The sequence below is a fragment of the Mercenaria mercenaria genome, chromosome 1 (assembly GCF_021730395.1).
Source record: "Mercenaria mercenaria strain notata chromosome 1, MADL_Memer_1, whole genome shotgun sequence".
In the NCBI taxonomy this organism is placed as follows: domain Eukaryota; kingdom Metazoa; phylum Mollusca; class Bivalvia; order Venerida; family Veneridae; genus Mercenaria; species Mercenaria mercenaria.
The window spans coordinates 83,803,220-83,828,980 of record NC_069361.1 but is presented as its reverse complement, the minus strand read 5'-3'; the positions used below and the strand labels follow the sequence as shown (position 1 = coordinate 83,828,980).

At 34.7% G+C, this 25,761-nt stretch overlaps 2 protein-coding genes across 8 annotated transcripts in view; one reads left to right on the top strand and one right to left on the bottom strand.

Moving 5' to 3' along the window:
• LOC123532089 (calcium permeable stress-gated cation channel 1-like) overlaps window positions 1–12,417 on the bottom strand; it is a 156,243-nt gene extending 143,826 nt beyond the window's left edge. For all 6 annotated transcript variants that reach the window (XM_053552706.1, XM_053552720.1, XM_053552722.1 and 3 more), the window contains exons 1-2: window positions 12,339–12,417; window positions 535–794 (exon numbers count right to left, since the gene is read on the bottom strand). In XM_053552706.1, the coding sequence (XP_053408681.1) occupies window positions 535–681 (147 nt within the window). In that variant the 5' untranslated portion in view covers window positions 682–794; window positions 12,339–12,417. The remainder of the gene's footprint in view (window positions 1–534; window positions 795–12,338) is intronic.
• A 31-nt stretch (window positions 12,418–12,448) lies between these two features.
• Window positions 12,449–24,290, top strand: LOC123532059 (serine/arginine-rich splicing factor 6-like). Of its 2 annotated transcripts, none has more exons than XM_045313412.2 (8): window positions 12,449–12,525; window positions 15,520–15,645; window positions 15,916–15,986; window positions 16,646–16,777; window positions 17,728–17,797; window positions 19,771–19,844; window positions 20,277–20,396; window positions 21,999–24,290. In XM_045313412.2, the coding sequence occupies exons 2-8, from the start codon at window positions 15,523–15,525 to the stop codon at window positions 22,225–22,227; spliced, it is 819 nt and encodes a 272-aa protein (XP_045169347.2). In that variant the 5' UTR covers window positions 12,449–12,525; window positions 15,520–15,522; the 3' UTR covers window positions 22,228–24,290. The 2 variants fall into 2 exon arrangements, with proteins under 2 accessions (XP_045169347.2, XP_045169356.2); XM_045313421.2 differs by having other exon boundaries at window positions 12,455–12,510.
• Window positions 24,291–25,761: the final 1,471 nt, after the last annotated feature.

The following is a 25,761-nucleotide window of genomic DNA, read 5'->3' as shown; positions in this document are numbered from 1 at the left end:
TTACTATCGTGCAGACAATAAATTGTTGACGCAAGCACGCACGCACAGACGACGGACGAAGGGTGATCACAAAAGCTCACCTTGTCACTATGTGACAGGTGAGCTAAAAACTGTCCATGAATACAACCTTACCATTGGTCATTTCAAAAACTGTGGTTACGTACCATACCCAATCAGATTCAGAGTTTTGAGACTGGAGACCACCCCAGCTTTATAATCTCATAAGATCGTATAAAAAAAGTTAGAGTGGAAACAGTGAACCAGAGGTAACACTGATGGTCTATGAAACCAGTGCCGTGAGTTCAATCCCTGTCCTCCAACTGAAAATTACTAACTGGGGTAAGAGTCTTGTGCATTGGCGCTTTACACCTGGTATGTAAAGAACCAGGTAAGCTTAGTATAATCTGAAAGTGTCTTGTGCATCTTGTACTTTACTTCCACTAACATTACTAACAGCCCCTTGGACAAGTCACCCATATGGGTTAATAGTGACGACTACAAACAAGCTTACAAACAAATAATAAAAAAACATACCACCCAAACAATGGCATTGATTGTAAGATTTTCTGGAATACCTCCATACAACGAACCCTCAGCGATGAAATGTGTCTTATTCCCGGTAACTTGCGGTAACAGGCAGCTGGTGTCGTCACTGAAACTACTGTTCTGTAAGAGATCCATTTTTCCACCTCTAATTTACGACTGGTTTCGACTACTTAGTTCTTCAAGACTGGTGCTCAAATACTTCTATCATACTTTTTCAGAATTTGAATTCCTTACTTATTCCGTGAAACCTGAAAGAAATTATACTACAACTGAAAATCATGGATATAAATTTGTAGTGAATACATTTTGTGCCTTATTGTAAACAATGCTAACTAAATAAAATGCTGAAATTGTGACTTAAATTTTTTAATACATGAAATATTCATGAAAGATTTATTTTCCTTTTTGTTGGAGAACACTATTATCATGTTCTGTGTATAGTTGAAGGTAAACAAAGGTTTGTTCCAATGGTCATTCTGGTGTTTCTATCTTCTTAATTCATTCAGGGCAGTCATAGAATTTTCAAACTGACTTTTTAAAGAAAAATCTATGAACATTTCATTCTTTTTATGAAATAGCACACATTCTGTTTCCATGACAACGTCAAACAAAATGGTTTTTGATTTATTTTTAGAACTACATTTAAACTTCAGCTGAAACAATTACTCATGAGCTTTTTTCTCTTTTTTTTTTGAAACAACCTGTAGCTTTCTGAAGGGAAATACATAGCTCTATAAACGCCAAAAAAATAAAAATCCAAATTTGCAATCTAGACATTAGAATGACATGATAACAGGAACAGTCCCAATTTGCAAAAGAACTGATGCCAATGTATTTCTGAACTTTCGCACCTGATGAGAAGTAAATACAGTAAGTGTGATATAATTATCAGTCACAAGTCATATATCTGAAGATTGGGGTTGAAAAAATTATATAAACTCCAACTTTCCTAAAATTATTCACTAATATGAATATTGCAGAATGTTTTTTTTTGATTTCCAAGGGGAAGATATGACCTTCTTTATTGGGGAAAATAGCTAAATCACTGTTCTCTGTTTTTCCAACTAGAACAAAATAATCATGCTTTACATATGAAAATCAAGGAACTGCATACAGATGTTATCTTACACCAAATAGACAGAAGGAAATGTTTGCTAAATAAATAATTTATCAGTATATAAATACAATGTAATGTCATTGCTGCCTACATGGTCAGTCATCTTCAAAATTTTGAACAGCCATATTTTCTTTTAACTTCAAAAATATGAAACACAAAGGGGGATTAAAAAGCCATTGGCCAGTGTATCTTAAATCAATCATTAATATAAAGAATAAATGTCAAAAATCAGAATAGGAGGGTAGTGTTGTAGTTAAAGCTGTGGGTTTAATCCTGACATTTAGTCACAACTGCATGCCACCTCACATGACAAATGGCATTTCACATTTTTGACAAAGTCAAGGACCATAACCCTAGGTTGGCTGAGAGACCCTAGGTGCACTTATTATGTGTGGACTTCACAAGGCAAATAATATCCCTAAAAGGTTTAATGATTCTCCATCAAATATTTTGGCGATACATGCAACACAAACTTTTATGCCCTTTATGCATATTTTTGACAGTCAAGGACCATAAATCATGAAGTTGGTTGAGTGAGATCCCAAATAAAACCCAGGGTGCACAAATGTACCTTTACATGTTGATTTACAGACCTATGAAGTTTGATGACACAAGGTCAAATACTTTTTGAGATATCATCATGCATGACTGAAATTCTGCCAGACTGACACATGGATGGACGTCCGGATGGATGGACAGATGTTCATTTTTATGGTACAGTAGTAAAATGGCTACTCTTTTGCTCTTTCTGTTGTTCTTTTAAGAAATGTAAAAGAATTTTAGCAACGACTGAATAGAATTAACGTTATCTAATGTTCTCCTAACCACTGACTATCCTACTGTATGTGCGTACTGACAAGGGCAAACTAAGTGCCGCCCAACCCGCTCTCCCCCATCCCCCCACAAAAAAAAACAACAAAATTTTGGGGAGCACAAAAAGTCACAGTGATGTTTTGGGGTTTTTTTTAAATATGATTACAGTTTATCTAGTCTAGTGCTTAAAATACTATAGGAGATACCCTGTATTAATATCAATAAATAAATACCAGCAAGTAATGTAGCCACAATTCCTCACCTTAATGGGAAATTCCCATGATAAATCGCACAGAAGATAGCATCTATTCAATCAATACAAATTGCAATAAAAACGAACAAAAACATTCCTTGCTGTCCAGCACATTTTTTATTCATAGAGTTACCTACCTTAGATACTTTTCATTTGAGATTGTAATTATGATTGTCACATGAGGATTAGTACTAAATTTAGATACTACTCACTGAACATGTTCTATTAAATAAATGATAAAACCACTTGAGATATATATATACTCATTTAAATATGTTAATCAACATCCCAAGGACATTTTAAAACTACCGTATATTAGGAAAAGACAGATAAGGCCTACAAAAAAGGGCTTTTGTGAAAATGTAAGCATAACAGCCACTTTTTCTAAGATTCATGGCAAAAATAAAATGTTCTCTGGTTTTCAAAATAGTATACTAATCTTTGCAATATTCTGTACAAACCTTTTTTGACATTTAAAAAGGAAGTAATCTTAAAAGCATCTGAAACTTATTTGAACATAATTCTGCATAGGGTATGAGTACATATCCAGTTTACCTAGTAGTACTTTTTTTCTTTAAAAGAGGACATTGGAATGTTTTGCTCTAACTTAGGGTCAGAAGTAGATGGTCAACTACAATTATGTCTACTATTTATGCTCATTTTTTACTTTCAAACAATTTTGCAAATTTGAGCAAACAGTCAATAACATGGCCCAGTTCCCTATAGCCTTACTCATTCCACGTATCTGGGTAGCTTATTTTATGATTCTGATATTTTAAAGTTGCCATCCCTCAAAAAATTATGTCTGTCCTAAACATGAAATTAGTTGGACTAAATTTCCTACAGCTGACTCCTATTACAAATACAAATGTATATTATAATTATGTCTTCATTTACTTTAAAGTGCAGCCTTTGATGAAATGCTTTCTACAAAATAACATGTTTATGTTTGACTGGCTATTTCAATAACCTCAACTAAGTAATAAACAACACAATTTTACATTGCATGTGTCGATCGCTTTTAAAAATGAGTTTATCTACGACACATCTGGAGGAAACAAAAGGAATGTAACAAATACTTTTAACCTTTACCCTGCTAAATTTCTAAAATGGACTGGTCCATCATTCAATTTGGGTAATACCACTTATTATTCAAAGAGGCGTTTTACTGAAAATTTACTGACTGAATAGCAAACAAAAGCATGGATGTGTGCAGGCTGATCCTGGTCTGCACTGGTCGCACAGGCAGAATCACTTGCCACCAGCAGGCTAAAGGTTAAATAAGACCAAGATTTCTAATGATTAGCTAAAATATATGTAATTTTCTATCTGGTATGAAATGAAATAATAAGATTCATATTATCTAAAATCAGCTCAATATTAGTGCAAAACAATGAAACCTGAATGACAAGTGATGGGAGATGCTTTTGGATTTAAAACCAATAAAAAATATCAAACAAATTCATGAAACACCTATACTGCCTTAATCAAATGACATACTTTGATTTTAAAGTAATTCACAAAATGAAAGTAAGTTTCTGTGTGGCTGAATTCTAAACTGAACAATTGATTTTACAATTTTTTCCGACATCAATAGTTACTGTCCAAAACCCTATAATTTTTCATAACAGAACAAAGTGCCATTATCTGACATCAGAAGCAGTCTTCTTACAACATACTGGAAAATGTATTGATTTTCATTGACAGGTTACACGCTCCCTTAGAATGAATGACATATGGACACAATTCAACTTTCATACATTAATATGTTACTATAATTTATATTGTGTTAAAAATAATGGTGGTTAAATGTGTCAGCTGTTGGATAATAACATCAATCTGTTGTTGCTAATTCTGTAAAGCGAAATTGCAATTTGCAACAACATCAGTCAAGCATCTACAGCAGGAAAAAGGTCTTCAAAAAATGCAAGCAAGCTTAAATTATATATTTTTGTGCAATTCAGGTTATCCTTGCATTAGCATATATCTACTCGTAGAACTTGCTTTCTGCAAAGTTAACTAATTAAAACAAGGGAGTCATAATTGCTGTAATTTGCTAGCTAACTTGTATCTGGAAATCGATTGTTGTAAGGTGAATTTTTTCAAGCTTTTCTGAACAGCCATATATGTAAGGAAAAAAATTCTCATCCAGCTGAAGCCATAGTTTTGAAGAATCCATTTGAGATTGAAGGATTTTTACAGTCATCCTGGTGGCTATGTTTTTAGGCATTACAATTTGGGTTATAAATCATTTCTGAAAAGATATTTCAAGTTTGGTAAATGTTGGTGTCTACTTGTAGCAGCGAGCACAATGCCCAACTTTATAGTGCTGCCTCACTGGAATATCTTGCAATAGACACGTGACATAAGTCCACACCCAGTCACATTATACTGACACTGGGATGACAAGTCCTAGTACTATCCTCTTAATGCTGAGCGCCGAGCAAGGAAGTACCATTTTTCACATCTTTGGTATGACGCAGCCAGAGAGTGAACCCATGACCTCCCGCTCTTGAAGCCGGCACTCTACCACTAGGCTATCGAGGCGCTTCCAATACAGCAGAGTCATCCATGTTTTTTACTGACCAAGTACCCTAAAAAACTTTAAAATATTGGTCATAAGCAGATATTTTCTGTTATCTTTAATTCTCACACTAGTTTCGAAGAAGGAACATTTACTTGCCACTTTGCACCCAAGGTCTACAAACTAACATGCAATCTTACAATCAAGTCACTAGTACAGGCATCATGCCCAAGAAGAGTGAATAAAGTTGACTGAGTGCTTGTAAAGAAGATGTCTTTTGAAATAAGGGCCAGATGAACTGCCAGACGAAAAAGAGACAATATATTTAATATATAATTCTAGTCTATTTCTGCTGCTGTAAATGTCACTATTCAATTTTTGTATACATCTCACCCGGCTGCCCTTATTAAAATACTTCTATTATTAGTCATTTCTAATTTTCAAAATACATATGACAGCAACAAACATGATAGCAACACCAGCAGTATTTCAAATCCTACAGCGTTTAAAATGTACTGGTTACCAATTTATATATAAGTAAGAGTAAATATAAGGTCAGAGGTATATTAAATGCCTCCGCTACTATTTTCTATGTAAAAATAACAATTTATAACATATTTTTATCAGCATTTCTAGTCTTTCACTTCCTGCGAGACTAGCCTTGCCTTGAAGGTCTGTCTTTAGGCAATCAAAAAATACTAAAAAAATAAGGGGTTGACCATAATGCAGTGAAACCATGGTCACGTGACTGAGACATGTGATGAAAACGCTAATATTGAGTAGGTACACATCAGGAAATACCTCCTTTCACTTTCATTTTACCAAACAGCTTTGACTCACTTTTTGAAGCATAATGTACCTTAAAATCATCCGCGGACTTCCGCTTTAAAAACAAGCATCAATAAAGCTTATATCTGGCATGAAAATGGCCTTTACTAGGCGTAAAAATTGCACTATATATTGATACAGACTACATTCGATTGGACCACGGAAGCATATCCAGTGAATTACTACCTTCATGCCTATAACATGATCACTCAAAGGGAAGTTATCAAGTTCACAATCATTCAAAGGGAAATAACTATAAATCCCTAAAAAATGCTGTTGCAAAAACAGTGAGGATGGATGGGGGCAAGAGACAGTAAATTTGAAAATTTCCACAAATTTGCATTGATACCAGTGCCATAAAAATCATAAAAAATCCAATTTTGAGAAATGCCAGGGAAGATTGCATATACTTAGCATTTCATCATGTGATATTTTCAGCCTGCCAATTTCATTGTTTCTATGATAAAACTCCAGTTTCAGGACACTAAATTTTGAGGCAAAAATGGCCCAAAATGCAAACATTGTGCAACCTGTACTGTGTTATCTGCAAATGATTGACCTAAAACATACGTATATTTTTAAAGCATGTGACAGACGAAAATAATGGTGGGAAGAAAAGTGTCTCATAACTGTTTACTTTTTTCACAAATATGAGTTGAATCTAGATGGATGGATGACCGTTTCCTTTTCGTCTGACTTCTGTTACCACAGGTTAAGATTTTAGACCTCACCGTCTACACGGAGCTAGGAAAATCGATTCAAGCATTCAATTATTTTACACAACAATTACTCGTCCACAAGAATCCTTCATTCTAAAAACATCATAAATAACCAGTTGAATATAAGGCCTTTAAAGTGCATCTACCTATTTTATCAAAAAAACATACCCAGACCGCAATACGAAACTGGCCCCTGCAACTGAACCACTTTCTTTGGGGTTCTAGTATTTTGTAAAAGATACAGTTTAGTAAAATGCGAATATTGAAAGTTTTCACAACTAGTACTGGTACACTTGGCAACTGTTCTAAAGATTTGTGGAGAGTTTTAATCCCCCAACGAATGTCCAAGTAAGAAATAGTCCCATGCTCCTATCATACATCGTTATATCTCCTCTTTCTATTTATGCAATGTGACAGTGACAGTGTGCACTAAACTATTGTAACTGTATATAAACAATGAAAAAGATAAAATAGTTTCGCGCTCAGCCCACAAAATATAAAACTTACCTTACAATTCTTCCATAAATTCATCATTTTATACTTTTACTATTGATTCTGTACATTTTTCAGCATGCATTATTAATAGGAAAAATCTTACCTCATTATATATTAATATGGAAACTCAATATAATTATGTAAATAAAGAAAAAAATTGATACCAAGAAAAAAATCGACACCTATTGGGGAAAACTTGCCATGTGAATAATGTAGCGCTGAATCATCAACGACACATTATAATTATAGGAAAATATGCTATCTGAACTACTATTAAACATGTACCATATGGCATCCTCGTTTTTACATTTGTCATACAACTGTACAAAATACACCAATGACAAAACTGTCTTATACTTCAAACGGAATAAACAATACTGCAAACTACATTATTATGTCAGTAAACTGGTTTTTGATAACTGGTTTCAGTAAATTTTCAGCCAAAGAATATTTCATAGACAATACAATACATTTGGTTAACAAACTATTTTAGAACAAAAATACCTTTTTTTCCCCTCCAAAGCTGAAAAAAAAGAAATCCCATAAAAGCATGGAAATAGTATATCCACTTAATTTAGAGCACAGAACTGAGAGAAAAAAAAACACACAGGTAATTAATTGCTGCAATGCTATTGGGTACAACAGCCTGATCCCATATGTTGCATGGGGAAAATTACTCCTATAAATGGAGGTTTGCATTGATCCATTCTGCCAGTCATCAATGCCAGTACAAATGTATTGGTTCCCAAGACAGCCTACTCAAGGCAAATAACTAGCATTGATAATACAATTCAAGAAGTTCTTGCCTAGCAAATTATATTACTCTATATTGATATTGCATGTAATTTCGCTACAGATATATTTATATATTGGGGAATTCATCTGTCCCTGCATCTATATTACATAGGCTAAGTGCAAAACAATTGTAACTGTATATAAATAAAGAAAAAGATACAGTAGTTTCATGCAAATTCAGTCATTTTTTGAGATCTAAATTATGGAATTACCAGTACCTGCTGCTTTCTACTGCATGAAATTAAACCAGTTCTGAAAAATTATGACTGCAACTTTTTAACCATGATGACCCTGTATCACTCAGACACTCATTTAAATGATCTGTAACTTCTGATATGGCATTTTTGTGAAAATTTACAAGTTTCTATAAAGCCATTTTACGTATCTTGAAAAAAAAGTCTAGCAGCTAATTCTGCCTTAGCATAACCTATGGTTTTTGACAAATCAAGTAGACCTAGATGGCCCTGGGACAGTTTTTTAATAAACTGTATGTATACAACCGAGCCCATTTCAGACCCTTGTATCAACTATATAGATAGAATTCTGATGCCCATTTTTGTTGACACATTGCCTCATTGACTCAAAAGATTTTGCAAGTTAAAAAGTCAAGTCAGAAGTGCTCCATGTGTGTCAAAGTTTTCAGACATAACCTATAAAATCCATCTCCACCTGAGTGTGACCTTGACCTTTGACATGTCTGCCTAGATCATGCATGCCACATGCCTTCTCATTGAGGCACCCACAATTTCTGCTAATTAAACAATAGCCATGTTGGGCATGGCCATTCCCCAACAAAAGCAAATGTATTGTGTAAAAAGGTAGCTACAAAGAGGAAATATTTAGAAATTATGAACTTAATGAAATTAGTTATTGCAGAAAGTTTTAGCAAAATCCATTCAGTAGTTTTGGAGTGATGCTTCCAAAAGTTTTATGAGTAAAATAAAGGGAGGTTATTCAGAAAGTAAGCATTGTAGAGGTACAATGCACTTCCTACTCAATATCCTCCACCTTTGTATGCAGTTTCAATAAAATACCTTTAGCACTTAAAAGTTACATGTATGCCTCACACAAGAAACGAAACGCTCATCTGTAAATGCTTGGCGTAATATTCATCGATATTCATCATGTTTTTCAGTCACATGAACATGGTTTCATTGCATAGTTGTCAACCCCACTTTTCATATTTTTTGACAGCTTAAGACTCACCTTCAAGACAAGGGTAGTCTTGCAAGAAGTGAAAGGTTTGAAATGCCGATAAAATCATATAATTTTATATGTTATTTTACACAGAAAACAGTAGCAGAGACATTTAGTACATTCTTATTTAATGAAGATCCATCAACTGGTATTTGAGAAGAAGTCATTTATAAAGGTTTTTAGCCATAGCTGTCTAAGCCAACTTTTGACCTACTTAAAGAACCAATAAAAGTAAATTTACAATTTTTTAACCAATGAAAATAGTGGGACTGGAAAGAAATGAATACATGGCTTGCATACTTTTAATTGGCTGAAATTAATATACTGTTTTACAAAAAGTTACATTACACTTCAACAGAGTATTACATAGATATAGTAGATACCGTTGCTGATGAAGTTTATCAGAGAAGCAAGAAAGGAGGTACTTATACACGTAATATTGGAGTTTTACCTGATGAAGATTGGTTTTTAGTGCACAAATCTTGGAACTTGTGTAACTATTTATGTATAGTGTAGTTGAAGGTCGTGGTGAGCTCAGCTATCCTCGTAAACTCTGTAACGTACTTGTCGATTGATTTCCAACGCTTGATTAAACTAATACTAATAAAAGCAAGTGTTTGTTTGAGTTTGAATAACAAAATGCCATCTATTTCGTGGTATATCTACCGAAAAGTTTCAGAAATGCAGTATTGTTTTAAAATTGCACAGGAATATTCGAACTCTTTTGTAAACTGTCATACCATACTTTCCCAAAGTGTTGGGACAGCATGAAATAATAATTTTTTTCACTGTCCCAAGACTTCTTTCCCAAAAAATAATTCTTTTGAAAAGCGTCCCAAAAATATGGACGCAATATCATCATCGGGTAACTCTCACCCCCTACGTTAAAAGTGAAAAAAAAAAGTTAACAATTATCGGTAATTATTTTGTTTATAAACTAAGTGTTAAAGTATGTGCCCTTGTTTTCATCAGCAATTAACACCCCTGCAAAGAGCTAAAAGAAGTGTGTCGGTATCATAACATTTGAAGTGGATATCAAAGTGGTATAGATGCCCGAGATTGTCATTGCATTATGTCATGTTTTTGCGCCATGTGGCACATCACTGTCTGATCGCCTCGGTTCTTAAAATTTCTGAGATGTAGTGTTGTAAAAACTTAAATTGAGAAGTGAGTCACTGAAAACATAAGATTGTTTTCCTTTTGTTTTATAAGAGTTGATTTTATGCTTTATTTACGGCCAATAATAATTCCTTATTTCCCAGTGACCAGTATGTGTTGTTCATTTGAGTAAATCATTCCAACAAATAAAAAAAGTGTGAGATTTTCAAGACAGAATAAAATTAATGTGAATTAAGTCAGTACACAAAATAGATAAATTTGTTGTTACGTTCAAGACCGTCGAGGAAGCGATTCCTATTTCATGGAAAACTTTGCCACTCCCTAAGGCACCGCCAAAATGTCCAGTTGGTCAACCTAGCAAGCGCAATGCTGAAGAAATCTCCACTTGTTCAAAATGGCTGTGCATGGACTGAATTCCTGAGCATTATGATGTACCAGCTAATCAAAGTGACTGTGAAACGGTTCAAACTTTAAGTGAATTTAGTTCTCAGTTGTGCAATGTTTCATGTGAAGTGTCTAGTGAAATTTATCTATCTATCTTTATATACGGCTGGACTCCCCTCACAGGTATAATAGCCGGATTGCGCGTCACAACCAGATAAAAGTTGGTTTAAAAGCAGTGAAAGGAAGGCTTCAAAAATGAAGATATTGAGAAAGAAGATAAAAGTGTGGAAGTGTTAAGTAAGATGAAATATTCACAAGTTAAAAGGGTTTAAAAACATCCGTTTTGTGAGTTCAGGGGTGGTAAGAGAGGACCAAGGGGTCAAGACATCGTTTGAACCCCTCAAGGTCAGGTTGGAGTACAGTTTGAGAAGGCAGGTGGTTCCACAACACAACAGTATAAGGGAAGAAGGAGTATTTGAAATAATTTGCTTCAGTATGGACTTGACGGAAGGAGAGTTCATGCCTATGCCGCGACATTCTCACAGGCTTTTCTAAGTAAGATGGAACTGGTACCGCAACTAAACCATACATGATCTTATAAAACATGGTCAGTCGGGCCAGGTCACGTCTGTCCTGTAAACTCTGCCAACCGAACTCGTTCCGCATGCTGGTGACACTGTCATAGGTAGAATAATTATTTTTAACCCATCTAACTGATCTTTTTTGAACTTTTTCTAATTTATCAATGTTGGTATCTGTGTGGGGGCTCCAGACTGTAGAGGCATACTCTAATTGCGGTCTAACCATGGTCTTATAGGCTGTTTCCTTAATATGTTGGTTTGTAGTCTGGATATTTCTACATAAAAATCCTAATGTTTTGTTTGCATTGGATGTTATTTGCTCTATGTGTTGATTCCGTGAAAGGTCTTCAGATATATTGACTCCAAGATATTTTGCACTGGGTACTGATTCTAATGTTTGGCCATGTAAGGTGTAATTGAACTGAATTTTGTATTTGGTACTTTTAGATATATGAATGACAACACACTTGCTTGGATTGAACTCCATCTCCCAGGCATCCTCCCACAACACAAGTTTATCTAGATCCTGTTGGAGAATGGAACAGTCTTGCTTGTTGTTGATCACAAGGTAAACGGCAGTGTCATCAGCAAAAAGACGGACCGGTGAAGAGAGAGATTCATGAAGATCATTAATATAAAGAAGAAAGAGAAGAGGACCAAGTACTGAACCTTGGGGGACCCCTGATGTAACCGGGACTTTTGATGATTTTCCACCCAAGACGACTTGCTGATGAGAAAAGAATGAATCCAGTTGATGGTGACGGTGTTAACTCCATGTTCCTGAAGTTTAAAGAGAAGTTTTAGGTGAGAAACTTTATCGAATGCTTTACTAAACTTAAAGTCAAGGAGAATCAACTGATCAAGTCGGTTTGTTGAAAACAGTGAAATACGTGGCCAAGAGTCATTCTTTTCTGTGATTCGGCGGCCAAATTTAACCACAATGATAAATAAACATTAGGCTACCTACCAACAAAATAGCTTTCAACAATTCTTTATAGTATACGAGTAATCTAAACAAATTTTCTGCGTAAATATCTTTTCACTTTCAGTAATTTGTGGTTCTCACGTGTGAAAATTTTCACATATTCACCGTTTCAGGAAGCACGCCATTTTGAGGAAAAATTTGCAAGAAATTACAGGTTTTAAGTGGTTTTGTAGGATATTTTCATATGAAATTAGTATCATTGAGACTTATTTAATAGTTTTATATTAGAGTTATTTATTTTACATGCAAATTGAAGAAAATCTTGATTATTTCTGAAGGTGAAACGTTTCCTGTGCAAATTTCTATTTTCTGCAGATCATGTAAATATTCGTTGTCTAAACGTCTTTTATACAAAATATGTAACTAATTCTATCCAGTTTCTCATGATAAAGATAGGATTGACATTTTGAATAATCAAATTTGTAGCCCTAATTTTACCTTTCTTGAATTCTAGAAACTATCAGGAATGTAACAAAACAGACACCATCAAAATTGATCGATACAAGAAACTTTATTTTTATATCGATCTACAATGTAAAAGATTACAACCTTTTAAAATAATTATCATTTAATTGACCGTTTTCAGTCATCTCTTCCATAAAGGACCGCCTATGTGCTAAAAACAACGAGATTTTTGGCTATTGTTCCTAATAATAAATTATCATAAAACTGTTATTGATTGCATAATTTTGTCAGTTCATATAGTCCGTTTTATTTGACCTGGCAGGGCGGAGTTAATCTCTGACTTATGCAAATAATGGTAATCTCAAAAAACGAGCATAATATTTGGAGCAATATAAGTGTTTCATTTTGTAATCTTCGGTAACCAACGACTAAAATTCAATGCTACAATGGTTACATGTACTACATACCCTGCACAAAAAAGTAGTGGACCGCTTCGAAACCACGCCCCGCCAGGTCAAATAAAATGCACTATAATCAGGGTCATCAAAATAGCTGACAGTAAATTAATCAGGGTCATCAAAAAATCGCGGGGCGCATTCAATATGAGTGTTGATTGACGTGTCTCGCTCGAGGACATGAAACTGATATTGGATAATTACGAATAAACAATGTGACACCAGGGACTGTTTATTGTGCTTTATTAATGTAAAATTCAACAATCTATAGAACTAGTTTTTTGGGGGGTTATTTTTGTTTTCTGTATTTTTATTTTTCCGGGACATTTCAACACTCCAGGACACCGGGACGAGTATGTTATTTCTGGGACAATCCCGGACAATCCGGGATGTATCACATGTATGGCTGAAACTTACAGGATTTTAGTATTTTCAATGACATTTTGCCAAAATTCTTACATGTAGATCTCATTGTGGGGGTTCAAAGTATTTTGACAGATCTGCCTGAACTCTGTGTTTACATAGATATGCAAATTTTGTGATGACATAATTTACACAAACGAGATGTCAATAAAATCGGAATACACTGGTATTACCCTTCCACCGGTAATAGAACCCTTCACGATAAGACATGGTTAAAACAAACATGACTTACAATAAGTAGGATAATAATAATAATAATATATGTTAACACATTTAAGACAAGGTAAAGGAATAAAAATAGACTAGCTGTAACTGACAAATAAAAGCTGAAACGCTGACTAGCTGTAACTGACAAACAAAAGCTGAAGCTGAAAAATAAGAATTCAAATAAAAAATTTACTAAAATTACTTTAAAGTTAGTGGGTAAATAACGTTAATTTTAATACTTTTTCACATTTTTCTTTAAAAGTGGTTCCATTAATACAGATGCTAATGACAAGTCAAAATATTACAGTTTCATAAATCTAGCTTTTGTTATATTTTAACTAAATATGGAAACAATTTGCTCCTCACTAGGGCTGTGTATTGACTGGAAAAAATCGATACGATATGTATTGCAATAAAGAAGAATCAATACACAATACTTATTGGCGATTCAATACAACAGCTAGTAGGACCTATAACTTCAAAGCTGCAACATAACGGGTCCAAAATATTTATTTGTTTTGGGCAACATGACCGTGAGAAACTGAAAATGTCTAGTTGTGTGGGCTCCTAAAAAATTGAACTCAGTTAAAATTGTTAAAGCACAATCTTTTTATCTAATAGATGTATCGGTCTATATTTCGGAGCTATACATCGGGAAAATGCACATATTTCTGCATCGTAAATTTCGACCGAGAACTTAATACGTATGCAAGGCCTTTATTAGTATACCAGATCTTTAAGTTTGTTTTGCTTTCAATTTATTCCTTTAATTATTGGAAACAGCAATACGCACGGTAACAACATTCGTGTAAATGGAATTCCCCGCAACTAAAATTACATAGCAGGTGCGCCCGAAATGGAATATTACCAGCGTGACATATGGATTTCATTTCATTTTAGCAAGTAGTTTCCACTCAGTGTGCGAATAAAAATAAAAAACCAACAAAAAACGGAATTTCCTTAAATCACATGCTTGATTTACACGAGACGTAATTTTTGTTGGCAGATGTCTTTGAACTTAGCTGTCAAAAATAAAAAGAGAAAGAAAGCAGTGACTGTTTTTGGGATTTAATGGCGGCCCGAGGTTACTTTTCTTTTAATTTCTATGAATATTTTAGTGAAAAGTGATAAAAAAAAATGAAGAAGGTTAATTTTATTTTGTGTTAAAAGGGGCGTCACTGGATATATAGATACACGAAGAAAGTGTAAACATGAATATTCAATTCATGTCAATATACCGACTCGGGGATGGCGAAATCTGATTTTGATTTTCTTGTCCGTTTTTGTCAATTACTATTTTATACTTGTCCTTATGATAGTTATATAGTTTATTCTGGTCAAATTTCACTTGTCCGTACAAGCTTTGGGACAACCTAGGCAATACGGACAATTGAATTTGCCACTCCTGAATACTGGTATATTGATCCAGCCCTACTCCTCACTGATGTGGGTTTGAGCTTCGCCTGGTGCATTGAATATGAGGAAGACATCCAGCTAGCTTACGGAATGTTTGTGGCTCTCTGCAGGTGCCAGATCATGATGAAATAATGCATGGAGGGGCACCTGGCATCTTCCTCCGCCATCAAAAGCTGGAAAGTTGCCATATGACCTATAATTGTTTCGTTAAACCCAACAATCAGTCTGTCTGACTATGATCTGTTGATTTTTTCCAGAGAATGGGGACACGTATATATATAGGGAGAGTTTCACACCATGCTAGAGAAAGAGATATAGAGAGGTTCTTTAAGGGCTATGGACGTATTCGAGATGTGATGCTGAAGAATGGATACTGTTTTGTGGTAAGTGAAAATAGGCAGAGGTGTTGTAAGTTAGTTTTCCAGAGTAGAGAGATTTGCATATTTGACTAGACTTGATGTGTCATAAGATTTATAATTTTATGTTAACCTTTAGCCTGCTGGCGGCACGTGATTCTGCCTTTGCGGCGCTAGAAAAGGGCAGGGCGCGGCGCCCTGCTATTTTGCTCTAGAAAAATTCCTAGTATTAAGTAGAGATATAATATGTTTGTTAGATATACCTGTTTATGATTGAGAAATGTGTTGTCTTTGCAGGAGTTTGAAGACGATCGTGATGCCGATGATGCTGTCTACGAATTGAATGGTAAAGAACTTATGGGTGAAAGGTTAGCAGAAAGCTTTTTATTTACTTGTACACATTTGTTACACAAGTAGTCACTGAAAGTATGTGTTTGCTTGCATGCACATTCTAAATATCTATTATTCAGGCAGTATTCTATTTGATGTTACCATCTTACAGCCTAATTAACAAGTAAAGAATTTGCTTCTATGGCCAAGTGGTTAAGGTCACTGACTTTGAATCACTTTAGGTTGATAGTTCTACCTTGATGCCATCTTGTTCCTGAAATAATGCTCAGTGGGGCTTCTTGGGTGTTCCAGCACCCTGAAAAGGTGGAAAGTCGTCACTGTGTCGATGTGATGTTAAACCCAAACCAAAAAAAAGTTTTCAAATTGGTAAATAATAAATTCAGGTACTAAACTGTTTGAACTTGTAAATGGAAAAGTAACGTTGAAAATGCATAATATAAATAAAATTGATTGGACCTTCTTGCAGAACTACATGTGTAGGGTGTTTTAATGATAAAAAGCTGCAAGTATTAAAATCTTAAAAAATGTGGAAATGCCTGTTACATTTTGAGCTAATAATGTCCTTCAAATAATTTATTATATACATGTAGTATTTTATTTTTTTTTGTCATCTATTCTTTTTCCATTTTGTTAAGCTGTTTCTTGTGAGGAGTATAATAAATTTTGTCTGCTGCAGGGTTGTGATAGAACATGCACGTGGTACAAGACGCGATCGTGGCGGAGGATATGGTGGTGGTGGTGACCGTGGATACGGTGGTGGTGGTGGTGGTGGCAGAAGTTTCAGGCGTGATCCTAGTTGGCTATCAAAGTGAGTATTAAGATTTTCATTTTATTTGTGAATAACAATGTGTCTACATATACCATGACCTCTGTGGATATTTGATGATTATTTGTTTATAAACCATGGCATCTGTGGACTTTTGATTTCCTACTTACATTGTATAGCAGAAACAGTTTTTCAAAAGTCAGCTTGCCGCCTCAGTAGCCAAGTGGTTAAGTTCCCACTTCAAATGGGGTATGTCATTCGACAACCTGACCAAGTCATATCAGAGGTGTAAAAAATGGTACTAGAAGCTTCCTTGCTTGACGCATTAAGAGGATAGTTTGGGACGAGTCAGTCTGGTGTCATTATGATGGGACTGGGTGGGGTCACATGCCTTTGAAGTGTTATTCCAGTGAGGCAGCACTGTAAAATTAGGCATTGTACTCACTGCTACAAGTAGATACTCGTTTATTGTGCCCCCAAAGGGAGGCATATTAGTTTTCAACTGTCCGTCCGCTAGTTCGTGCGTTCGTCACAATGTTAACTTTTTGCATGAAGGCACTTTACTCGCGAACCACTGCACCCAGGACCTTCAAACTTCACATGCTGATAGTACTTATTGAGTACACGACCCCTACTGACTTTGGGGTCAAAGGTCAAGGCGCTGCGGATGCATTTGTCACCATAATGCATTAGTGACAGCTCTTGTATATGACTGAAATATTATTGAAAAAGATGCTTAAAACGAAAACACACAAAAGCCAGTCTGTTGCAATTTTTGTCTCCTATTTCTGTGATTGTTAGCAGATATCCTGTTTTATATTGAAGTCATTATGATTTTTGGAGTATAAAAAATGTTGTCATGACAACTGATGATAGACATGCACCCTTAATCCCTGATGTTGAACGCCCATCTGTTAGTGTTACTTGGTATCTGTAAGGAAGCAGTTTTAAATTACTTGTGCCTGTTAAAACCAGTCTGCATTTGTTTATAGATATGGACCACCAACTAGAACAGATTACCGAGTAATTGTTGAGAATCTATCATCCCGCGCTAGCTGGCAGGTATGTATTAGCTTTATGTACAATGTAATAAACTGTGTGAAATATTAAACAAGTTTTCTTTCAGTAATGAGTAAGATAATACCTTCAAGCTTCTTAACTATTGATGTTCATAGGAAAAAGCTATGGTAATTTTTCTTATGCATAAAGTAACCAATAAAAAAACTTCTGGGAGTTATGGTTGTGATGAAACTGATTGAACGAGATATCAAGATTCTTGTACGTTCTTGTTTTCAAGTTCAAATGCTACAATGCTAAGTATTGAAATGCACCTAACTACATCTAACTGTAAAATTGTTTCACTTAATCGGTGTGAGGTCAAGCTACAATTCAGTATTAAAAGAAGTGCAAGTTAGGTAATACTGAAATTTCATAGACATGCAGAGAGTATATAACGGAATGGAATTTGAGATTTTCATTATGGGTCAGCCACCTTAAATATTTATTATTCTATTACCGGTAGAAACAATGTAGCAGTATTATAAATGTTGCTGTTACATATACAGGAATTCTACACTTTCCAGTATGGTTACATTTTGTAAAGATTAATTTCATCTCTGCTTCACATTTATCTTTTACCAAATTTGATATAGAGTAGAGTACATTATTGTAAGAAAGCAGATCCGAATTGGTTACTTTATGATTATAGAAAAACAAATATTGATAGAAATTTTTTTAGGAAACATCCGTCAAACTTTTCAGATTTAAATATGAGTAGTGTTGATTTTGATGAATTAACTGACATAGATTTATTGCTCTATATATAAAGAGGAACCACTGGTTGTCAGATGAGATGTGAGAGGGGGTCAGTAAATATCAGAGGCTGATGTTCGGCTGATGTCCGGTTGTCTTAAACAGCTGCTGCCTGGTCCCAGACTCGGATGTCATCATTCTCCATCACTGTTTCTTCTCTAGAACTACTTTTGTGTTAGGAACCAGCACATTTGCATTGAGTACTTGATAAAGTTCTTTTCTGGGATTGATTCTGTAATTCAAACCACTTTTTCAACAAAATTTTGTTACATATAAACAATAATCTTTATAGTAAGTACAAGTTGATTAGTAACTTAGTAGGATACAGTTTGGAGCATTTTTTGAAGAAAACGAATTACACATACAGTTTAAGGAAGAAACAGTGATTTAAATTAAAGCAGCAAATTTGACGAGGCCCTTGGATGTTATCAGCTGATGAATGAAGCGCTCTGATGGGGGAAACTAGAAAGATCTGGCTGTTTGCTCAGATGAGGCACAAGTTAGGGAAAAAGATCTGGTTGTTTGCTCAGATGAGGCACAAATTAGGGAAAAAGATCTGGCTGTTTGCTCAGATGAGGCACAAATTAGGGAAAAAGATCTGGTTGTTTGCTCAGATGAGGCACAAATTAGGGAAAAAGATCTGGCTGTTTGCTCAGATGAGGCACAAATTAGGGAAAAAGATCTGGTTGTTTGCTCAGATGAGGCACAAATTAGGGGAAATGCAATAAGGTTCTGGCTGATCATTCCCAGTGTGTGATGTGTTTCACTCTGTCTCTGAAGTTGATGTTAGACGATGATGAATGATGATAGACGATGATGATTTCTCATGATGATCATTCTCTGTTGATGTTTAAATGATGATAGATGATGATAACTTAGCTGATGTTACATTGAAGTTTGTAGGTAATTGAACGGGTAATGTGCATATATACAAGTTTGCTTTGAAACTGGCTTAAAACATTTATGCTTGAACATAAAAGAATTTTTTGACAATTCCAAATTTCATTGGACTTTTTTTTTTCCTTTTTTTTTCAATTTTATGAAAATAATACACACAAAAATGCTTTTGTCACTGTTTTGGCAAGTAGATTTTTTCAGACTGCTGTATCTTACTTTTTTCTGTGAAAAACATTGGACCTTCATGCTTTACTTCTTACTGAAACATATTCTCTTTACTGAGTTACTGGATGTTTAATATAGTCTAGTTTATTTATGTATTTTAGGATTTAAAGGATTATATGCGACAATCTGGGGAAGTAACTTATGCTGATGCACACAAACAGAGGAAAAATGAAGGGTAAGTAAAGAGGATTTAATATTTTATAAAACAAGTTCTGAGCAGTTAGCTCTACAGGTAGAGTACTTTTAAACTATGAATCAAAAGGTTAGTTTCACTTTTAAGGAATCGCCATAAAGATATGATAGAAGACTGTCCACCTTCTCTTGTCTGGTATTAGAGACCTTCATGCTGTCAAGGAAATAGGCAATCCTCACATTCGAACAGTTGACCAGTGAAATTTTGTCAATACAATATATTGGTTCCTGCAAATGCTGCTCAACCACCTAGTGTAAGCTATGTTGATAGAGGAAATTTGCTATATGTAGATAAAGTATAGAACTTGCAATGTTTACAATATTGTGTAACGCACACAATTTTTTTTATAGGAAACTAAGTTATGGAAATTAAATAATGTTTAGGTAAAACAAAACTTTTTCTCTCTGTTTTCAGCGTTGTTGATTTCACCTCGAAGGCTGATATGAAACGAGCAATTGAGAAGTTGGATGGGACAGAGATTAACGGGCGCAAGATCAGGATGATTGAAGATCGACCAAGTAGGAGGAGGAGAAGGTATGAAATAATGATACCGTATTGTTATGTATTGCTGAACCTCATTGATATAGAAGTTAAGGGGTATGCTGACTTTGGTTTGAGCCCCACTGGGTTTAATGATTTTAAGAGATAGATATCCAGTCACCTGGTGTGTAATGTTGGAAATAAAATAAACTTTCCACATCAGTTAATCTTGATTAGAATTTGGTATAAATTGGTGTAGCAAAGGTTGGTTAGGTAGCTGATTTCATGAAATTTGATTGATGGAAAAAATGATCTTGGATATAAAGACCATGGCTGGTGCCCTTCATAATTATGAATATATAGTAATAGAAGTACTTTTATTTGCATTTGAATATATCAAAAATACATTACTGTCAATGAAAGGGATATAAAGCACTGGATTTGATTGTTTAGGGGGAATTGTTGCCACACTGGAATCAGAAACCATGTTCAGTGGCAGGAAGTTGGGGCACCTGTGTCCTATGGACACATCTTAGTTAATCTTTGAATTATAAGCAAAAGATTGATGTATTTATTTCTTACAATTTAAATGAATAAAGAAAAAAAAGATATAGATCTAGTAGAATTATTAGATATCTTACATTTGTCTACAGTTTGTTGTGAAGGCTAGTTCAAATGGAAAGTTCACATTAACTTAAAAAAATAAAATATATATACAGTTGAATATCGTTACCTCGATATCGGTTAGCTCGATACTCCGGTTAGTACGATGTGTTTGCGTCGGTCCGGATTTTTCCCTATTTATCTTAATGTAATTATTTATCATTACCTCGATATGATTAGCTCGATATTTTGTTTAGCTCGATGAGATTTTTCAGTCCGGTCAACATACCTGTACTGTTTTTACAACTGGTTTCGTCGATATCACAGCTTGTCAAAAAATATCCATGCTATTTGTAAGGTGTGAAAATCAACCTATTGTTGTCCGGCGATGTATTAATCATATTCAAGTTAGTTTGTGTGTTTGTTTTGTTTGTTATATAATCTTTAATCCAATTTAAATGTCAGGAAGTTTGCATTTAATTCCCAATAATAAGCGTTATAAAACACCGTGCAAGCAGGAAAGCTGTTTTCAAATATAAGAACTGTTTTGATGAAATAATTTCTGTTTGACGGAGTAAAATTCTGCCATTTAGGATTGAGTAACAATATGTGCTTATTACTGGCAAATTTTCGTTATTGAATCACAGTCAAAATGATTACTCAACTAGGAACGTTACCGCTGCATTCTGACTTGCTTAGGGAAGGAATAAAAATGATAATGTTTAAATGTATATTTTGAAAAATTAAAAAGTTGTATGTATGTATTTAATCAAGATGTGTTTTAATTGTAAATGAAATTAAGATCGCATTTACGTTTTATATTATTTTTTTTCCCTTTCAAACCCTCTGAAAAATGCATTGGATATACTGACAATATAGACGTCCAACACAAGTACAAAGAAGTCTCAGATAGTCGATATCGTTACGTCGAACTTCGGATACGTCGATGCAATTTTTACAGTCCCTTGAATATCGAGGTAACGGTATTCGACTGTATATATATATATCTTTCTTGCTGTTGTGGATGACATGAGTGTTTACTATATTTTACAGCTACAGTAGAAGTAGGTCTCGATCCAGAAGTCGCAGCAGGACGCGCTCTCGCAGCCGATCTAGAAGCAGGAGCCGAAGCAGGTCAAACAGAAGCAGCAGGAGCAGAAGTAGGTCAAGGTCAGAAAAGAGATCCAGGTCACGGTCACGATCAGAAAAGAGATCCAGGTCAAGGTCAAAAACAAGGTCAAAGTCACCAGATATGAAGGATGAAGACCGGGATGATAATTGAACTTGAAATTACCATTCTTAACATTCATACATTTTTCCATTCATACATATGTAGCAGTGAGAGGTTGAGATAAAAAGTACCTACAATTTCATGTAGAAATAGCATGTTCTCAAATAAGTGTTGGGGATTAATTGTCTCGCTACATGTAAATGTACATTGATTTAGCTACTGAGCTACACAATTAGGTGGCACAAGCTGTGGTAAAATTATTATTATATAACAGTACTTCCCACTAGTTTATATTTTGTTTTTTTAGACACTGCAGTCACCTTATATAATTATATAAAATATATAATAAATTTTTTACACATACTGGGGCAGACTTAATATTTCAGCCTCTCAGTTTACAACAATTTCATTTTGTTATGTCTCAGTGTGACTTACATGTTTGTTTGTTTTTATGATTTTGAGGTAAGTTTGATCACAATGTTTAATCTTGTGTATGCAACAGTATTCATAGAGTGATAAGGCCTCCCACCATTTGAATGGGTCGTAATGTTTTACATCATTGATGAAAAGTTGTTATTCGTTTACTTGTAATTTTTTACTGACAGAAATAATTGTTATCCTTACAGCAGCGTGCTTGTGGACATGCATCAGACTTTGAGACAATGGTCATTTGTTAAAAAGAGATAAACTTCATTCTTTTTTTTTTTTTTTTTTTTGAGAATTAAGAGAATTCTTTGGTATATTAGTAATAGTCGAAAAAAATGGATAAATAAAGTAATTAAGTCACTTCTCTGTAGCATGGATATATTAAAATAGCCCGCTTAGCTCAATAGGAAGAATGTAGGTACATGAATCATGAGGTTGTGTATTTGATCCCTGGGCGAGGCGTATGTTCTTGATAATTTGACAGACATTATTTCTAAAATCATTCGTCGTCCACCTCTGATTTATGGGGGAAGTTGGCAGTTACTTGCAGGGAACTGGTTTGTACTGTTACAGAATCCAGGAACATCAGTTAGGTTAACTGCCAGCAGTTGAACAACTGAAATACTGTTGAAACACGGTGTTAAATCTGAAACAAATATAATAACTTATATGTAGAAAAAAAATCTGTTTACTGAGTTAGTTACAGCATAAAATTATGTTGAAGATTAGGCATTTAGTTTTTTCAAAATTTGTTGATGTAATTAATACTACATTTGATATACTACCTTTTATTGACATTGCAAATAGTTTTGAAAATTGTGATGAGGTTAAGGACATCTGTAGGCATAATAACCAATTAGTAATATGTTGTAATTGAATATCACTCATTTGGTATTTTTTACATAAAGCTATAATGTGCAGTCTAGCAACTATTAGGTATATCTCACTGTAACAAAATAAAATACCTTTCCACACATTTAACAGACTTATTTTTGAAAAAAAAAAGAATTGCTTTAAACTCGTGGAATAGCATTTTTATCTTTTAAATTTTCATTGACTAATGTGTAAAGATCTAGTTCCCAGTTTCAGTAAGAAAAGGGACATCAATCTGATGGTATGCAGATTTATGCTTCTTTGTGGATTTTCATTACTTAAAATCCAGTTACTATTCATTTTTGCATACTATATTATACATTTAACAGTATTGTAACACCAGGGGAAACGGGATTTTTTTTCTGAAATCTTAAAGACAAAAGTACCCGGTAGTGTTTAAAACAAAGTTCTTTAATCTTCTGAAGATGAAACTTAAAAACTCACGTTTGTATACCAGCACATGCACACACATGGATGCAATATAGTTCTTCAAACTTTAAAAAGTCATATCATTGAAATAGCATTCATTTTATGAGAATAATTGAAGTAGTCATTCTGACACTTGCTCATTCCATGTTTACTTTGTGAAACCTTTTTATCTGTTGTTGTATCAGAATGTATTTCTGATGCACCATAATTGTTCATTAATTTGCTGTCAAATGTTTGGTCCCGTTTTAAAAGCAGTCAGCAAGTTAGGTAGTTAGAAGTCATACTGGGAATCTCTTCAGTTGAACAAAAATCATACTGTAAATATAGGCATGTTATCACCTAGATCATCATTGTAAGTTTTTATTGAAATAAAATGTGAAAGAAAATGCTTGTATTCTGGTCTTCTTTGTGTACTATCAAGTCTCCATACAGATACAACCAGAAAACAGGTGATCTTGTAATCAGTTAAATTGTTATTTGTTAATGGGGGAGAAAGTAGTGATGTTCCATAGCAGGTGTTTTATTCTTTATTCAGACTGGGTTTTCAAAGTTTGGCTGTACATACAATTTACCATGTGAAACTTCCTGAAACTTATTGTGAAGATTGGTTCAAAAGTCTTGTAGATAGTCTGTTAAACTGGTCTTTTACTGGAGTGTGTGAATATGAGCTTTTATAACAAAGTTTGACTGCAGAATCATTAGTTCTGTAATTGTGCCCCCCTTCAAAGAAGAGGGGGTATATTGCTTTGCACCAGTTGGGTCACTGGTTCGTCCAGTAGACTGAATTGTTTCAGTCCGATAACTTTAGAAACACTTGGCCTAGTACCTTCGAACTTGGAACTGTGATTGGGCTTATGGAGTAGATGACCCCTATAGTTTTTGGGGTCAGTATGTAAAGGTCATGGCGACCTGAACCTTGAAAATGGTTTCAACCCAGTAACTTAACCACTTGACCAAGAACCTTCAAACTTGGTAGCAAGATTGGGCTAATGAAGCAGTACACTATAGGATTTGGTGTCTGTATGTAAAAGGTCGAAGCCATAGAGACCCGAACCTTTTCTGCCCAATCACTTGAAAATCACTTGACCCAGAACCTTCAAACTTGGTAGCAAGATCTAAGAAAGCAGGTGACCCCTACATTTTTGGGGTCAGTTTGTCAAGATCACAGGGGCTTGAACAAAAAAAAAGAACCAGTTGACCCAGAACTTTCAAACTTTATAGTATGATTGGTCTTATGAAGTAGATGACCCATAATATTTTGGTGGTCAGTAGGTAAAGATCACAGGGACCTGAAACTTGAAAACATTTTCCAGTCATTAACTTAAGAACCACTCGACCCAGAACCTTGAACTTTGATAGCATGATTAGGCTTATGAATTGATGACCCCCAACTATTTGGGATCGGTAAGTCAGACCACAGGAGCCTGAACCTTGAAAACCATTTCTATTCAATAACTTTAGATTCACTTCACCCAGTATCTTCAAACTTGATAACATGATTGGGCTTATGACCCGATTTTTTTAGGGCTAGTAGGTCAAAGGTCAAGGTCATAGTGAACACGGGAACTGAAAATTTGGTAACCCATCCAGGGGAGGGGGTGGGGGCAGAAGTGTTTTACAAACAGCTCTTGCTACATCATCAATTCCCTACCCCATTTTTAAGAATGGCGGGTATGTTGTTTTGCTCATATCGGTTAGTCCATTGCTTGACTATTTTGTTTCCAGCAGATGACTGGAGAGAAATGGGTCTATGGCTATCCAACTTCGTAAAATGCTCTTTTTGCATGTGAGCTTGAGACAAAACTGTTACTGATAAAAACTACATATATACTACGACGATAAATAACACATATGGAC

Bases quoted from the DNA above. Each gene is read 5' to 3' on its own strand.
- LOC123532059 (XM_045313412.2), top strand. From the start codon at position 15,523: ATGGGGACACGTATATATATAGGGAGAGTTTCACACCATGCTAGAGAA. The intron at 16,778-17,727 runs GTGAGTATTAAG...ATTTGTTTATAG, and splicing joins GATCCTAGTTGGCTATCAAA to ATATGGACCACCAACTAGAA. The intron at 20,397-21,998 runs GTATGAAATAAT...TATATTTTACAG, and splicing joins CCAAGTAGGAGGAGGAGAAG to CTACAGTAGAAGTAGGTCTC.